The sequence below is a fragment of the Juglans regia genome, chromosome 3 (genome assembly GCF_001411555.2).
Source record: "Juglans regia cultivar Chandler chromosome 3, Walnut 2.0, whole genome shotgun sequence".
Classification (NCBI taxonomy): Eukaryota; Viridiplantae; Streptophyta; class Magnoliopsida; order Fagales; family Juglandaceae; genus Juglans; species Juglans regia.
The window spans coordinates 19,134,455-19,138,097 of record NC_049903.1 but is presented as its reverse complement, the minus strand read 5'-3'; the positions used below and the strand labels follow the sequence as shown (position 1 = coordinate 19,138,097).

The 3,643-nt window shown below is 34.3% G+C and overlaps 1 protein-coding gene across 1 annotated transcript; it reads left to right on the top strand.

Annotated features, from left to right (window-relative positions):
* Window positions 1-2,032: 2,032 nt before the first annotated feature.
* LOC108990590 (protein MOTHER of FT and TFL1-like) lies at window positions 2,033-3,217 on the top strand. The gene is made up of 4 exons (XM_018964596.2): window positions 2,033-2,318; window positions 2,437-2,498; window positions 2,601-2,641; window positions 2,790-3,217. The coding sequence occupies exons 1-4, from the start codon at window positions 2,115-2,117 to the stop codon at window positions 3,011-3,013; spliced, it is 531 nt and encodes a 176-aa protein (XP_018820141.1). The 5' UTR covers window positions 2,033-2,114; the 3' UTR covers window positions 3,014-3,217.
* Window positions 3,218-3,643: the final 426 nt, after the last annotated feature.

Sequence of the window (3,643 nt, the reverse complement as noted above, 5' to 3'; positions counted from 1 at the left end):
AAAAGTGGGCTGGGTGGCTGTCATTCTCCTATAATTTAGCTTAAATCCGAAGGAGTTCGTGATTGTTGCCGGCCCATTGCAGCATCGTAATTGGGCTTGATGCATTGATAGGGAACAGTGCTTGAAATAGGTTAAAAATGAACCATGTTCATCCTTTACGGGAACTATTACAAGTGGCTCTTGCAAAATTACAGATTTTCAGACACATCAAAAGGGCCCTTTCGGAGCATAGTTTAGAATCAAAGTTTTGAATTTTATACTGTACCGGTCAATACAGTTAAAATATTTTGTTTTTGTAATGTAATCAATATAGAGAAGGGTTTAGTTTTATATCAGTCAAAATTTCGGCCGTTTCAGTCTGTATTAGCCAATATTTTGGCCTTTACTTTTTTTTTTCAAATTATATTTTTGACCTCTCAATTCTGATTAGACAATTTATAATTTATATATATTTATATAATTTATTTATATATAAAATATTCCGAAACGGTATCGATATTGAAATATTTCATTTCAATACCTCGACTGAAACAATACAGTATTCAAAACATTGGTCCAGACTCCAGGTGGATTTAATATTTTAAACTCACAAAGTTGAGAGTTGCTGAAAAAAAAGTTGAAATTTATGATCTTAAACCTAAAACATGAGTATGATAGTTCCATATTTTTACAAGAACGAATAGATCAGTAAGAAATGAAATGATCAAAACACATAATATATATTTTACGACAAATATATACTCTTTATCTGAAATGAAATATGTAGCCCAAAAATAAAGGTAAGATGCATGCATGGTAGTTTCATCTTATCATAAAATAATGTCATAACATGCATTAAAATGGTATTATATGATAAAGTGAGTGATCAGGATATATCCTTGTTGAACCAAATACCATGTGATGACTATCAAACTGATCATATAAAAAAAAAAAAACATGTCCAATTGCTCCAGAAACTCGTACCACCTACATATTGCCATGTATCATACCTGATCTTGTCAAGGGATAGCATTTTGTTAAATCAAAATATGATAAAACCTTGTAGTTGATTAGAGAGAGAGAGAGAGAGAGAGAGAGAGCTGGGACTGACTCACTGATTTGACGTATCAGATAACCTTAAAATCAACCCACTTAAACTTCAGTGGGAGCAGGTAATTAGTAGAATCTGTTATTTTCTTTTGTCTTGAGCTTGGTAAGGACAACAACCAGTTCTTTAGGGGAAAAAAAAAAAGGTTTAATTCCCAGCTTTTTAGTTTGGTAAGATTTGCTGTGAAATTTTTTATTGTAGAATTTATTTCAATAGCGCGTTCAGTGCGTCCTCTTTTTGCATATAGGACACTTTAAGATGAGTTGAGATGGATTGTGAATAGTAGTGAGATTTGTGAGTTAAAGTTGTTAAATAGTAATGAATAGTACGTAGTGAGATGAGTTGAGATGAGTTACGAATCCAAACGTCTCCTTAAAAGGATGGTGCTAACTGGCAATTCAGCTAGTTATAAATTTATTATTTTTTTAATATTTTTAATTACTAAAAAAATAAAAAAATATATAATTTTATTAATTATCACTTTTTTAATCATTAAATAAAAAATAAAAAAATTTAAGAGCAGCACTATGAAAAATATCTCGAAAAGCACATTTCATTTTTTTTTAATTTTTTTATATATTTTTTTAATTCTCATAAATATTTAAAAAAAATAAAAAAATTGATAATATTATTAAAAAATATTTTCTTAATCACTAAATAAAAAAAAATTCATTCGAAACTGATGCATTTCTCAAAATTTAAATGCATAAGTAAGATTGATCGGTACGATTCAGCGGTAAATTTGCACTAATATTTTTCATCTCAAAAAGTCTTACAAGATACAGTAACAACGACAGCCGACGTACATTCCTAAGAGAAACACGTGTCTCTTCGGCACTATCATTGTGGAAAATCAACGTGCCCATTCATCAAAGAACAGTTACTACGTGTCACGCTCCCACATCTATAATACATATGCTCAAAACGCGTAGATTTGACAACTTATAACGCAAGAGAACCCTGAGAGACCAGACCGGACCAAGCCACCACCCTACTCACTAAGTTAGCTAGCACGACAATAATTACTATGGCCCGGTCAATAGAGCCACTGGTGGTCGGAAAAGTAATCGGAGACGTGGTCGACATGTTCACTCCGGCTGCCAATTTCACTGTCCATTACGGCTCCAAACAGGTCGCTAATGGCTGCGAAATTAAGCCCTCTGCCGCCGCCGACATGCCCTCTGTCCAGATTCTTGCTCCTCGCCCCGTCTCTACCAATCTCTACACTCTTGTACTTTTCTTAATTTCTTTACTTTCCTATTTATACATAATGTTTCTTAATTTCGTCGATCTGGGTTTTCATGTTTTTGTCGTATGAATCGATATACGCGATTGTTTAATATAAACAGGTTATGGTTGATCCTGATGCCCCTAGCCCCAGTGAACCAACAATGAGAGAGTGGCTCCATTGGTTAATATTTTTTCACCCTTTCTTTAATAGAGCTGATCATGGAAGAAAAATGTGAAAATATTATTCATTTTTAACCATGATTTTAATTATTTCTTCCTTCAGGATCGTTGTAGATATCCCAGAGGGATCAGATGCCACCAAAGGTTATTATTACTGAGCATGCTATATATATATATATATATATATATATATATGTTCTCTGTATACTATGCATTAATTAAGGTATCCGAAGGAAAAAGTAATGTTGAAAGACTGAAATTTATGGTGTTATGTATGTTGGGATATTTGTAGGGAAAGAATTTGTACCGTACATGGGGCCTCGACCACCAATAGGAATTCATCGATACGCATTTGTGCTGTTTAAGCAAAAAAGTGAGATGATGGTGGGCTGTCGACCTCCAAATGCCCGTGCCAACTTTAGTGCCCGACAGTTTGCCGCTCAATACGAACTTGGCCTTCCGGTTGCAGCCGTGTATTTCAATTCACAGAAGGAACCCGCTTCTAGAAAACGTTGATCATTATTTTGTTTGGTGTTTGATGTCGTTCTTGAATTGCAAAAAAAAAAAAAAACATGTAGAATTTAGGTCATGTTTCTTAATTTTATGCTGGATTGGTTTGTGCTAGTTTCTTAAGATTCTCGAATTTTAAGGTTTTTATGCATGGGTCTCTAATCAGTTGCCATACCCATTTCATCTAATAGAAAATGACGACTTAAAATCACTTGGTCAATGCATTAAAATTGTCGATAATTGATAGCTATACATGATGACTGTATTAAGAACTCGTGTAAAAGATGGAACATGAGAAATATTGGTGAACTTGTCTCGGATTCTTTAGCGAACTTCCTTTCTGCACCATGGCAATTAGCAAATTAATGGCCCTTTTACTCAACCGACCATGTCAAAGGGTCTGCTTTTATTTATTGACAAATCAAAGTAGTGTGCGTCGTGTCCAATGAGTGCCATAATAGATGAGGTTGGGTGTCTGTCGATTCAATTAACTAAGTTTGGCCAAACTCTGCGAGGCCTAGAGTCCACACGCCCTTTACGTGCTTTCTTCCCCTTTTCTCTCAGAAAATCTATTCACTTTTACAATGCACAAGTTGAGCTTGATTGGAGCCATTTGCCTAGTTCAGCTAGCCAGAT

What these genes read in the sequence shown, in the direction of transcription:
- LOC108990590 (XM_018964596.2), top strand. Translation starts at nt 2,115, where the DNA reads ATGGCCCGGTCAATAGAGCCACTGGTGGTCGGAAAAGTAATCGGAGAC. An exon ending in CTACCAATCTCTACACTCTT is followed by an intron (nt 2,319 to 2,436) that starts GTACTTTTCTTA and finishes TAATATAAACAG; the next exon opens with GTTATGGTTGATCCTGATGC. An exon ending in GGGATCAGATGCCACCAAAG is followed by an intron (nt 2,642 to 2,789) that starts GTTATTATTACT and finishes GGATATTTGTAG; the next exon opens with GGAAAGAATTTGTACCGTAC.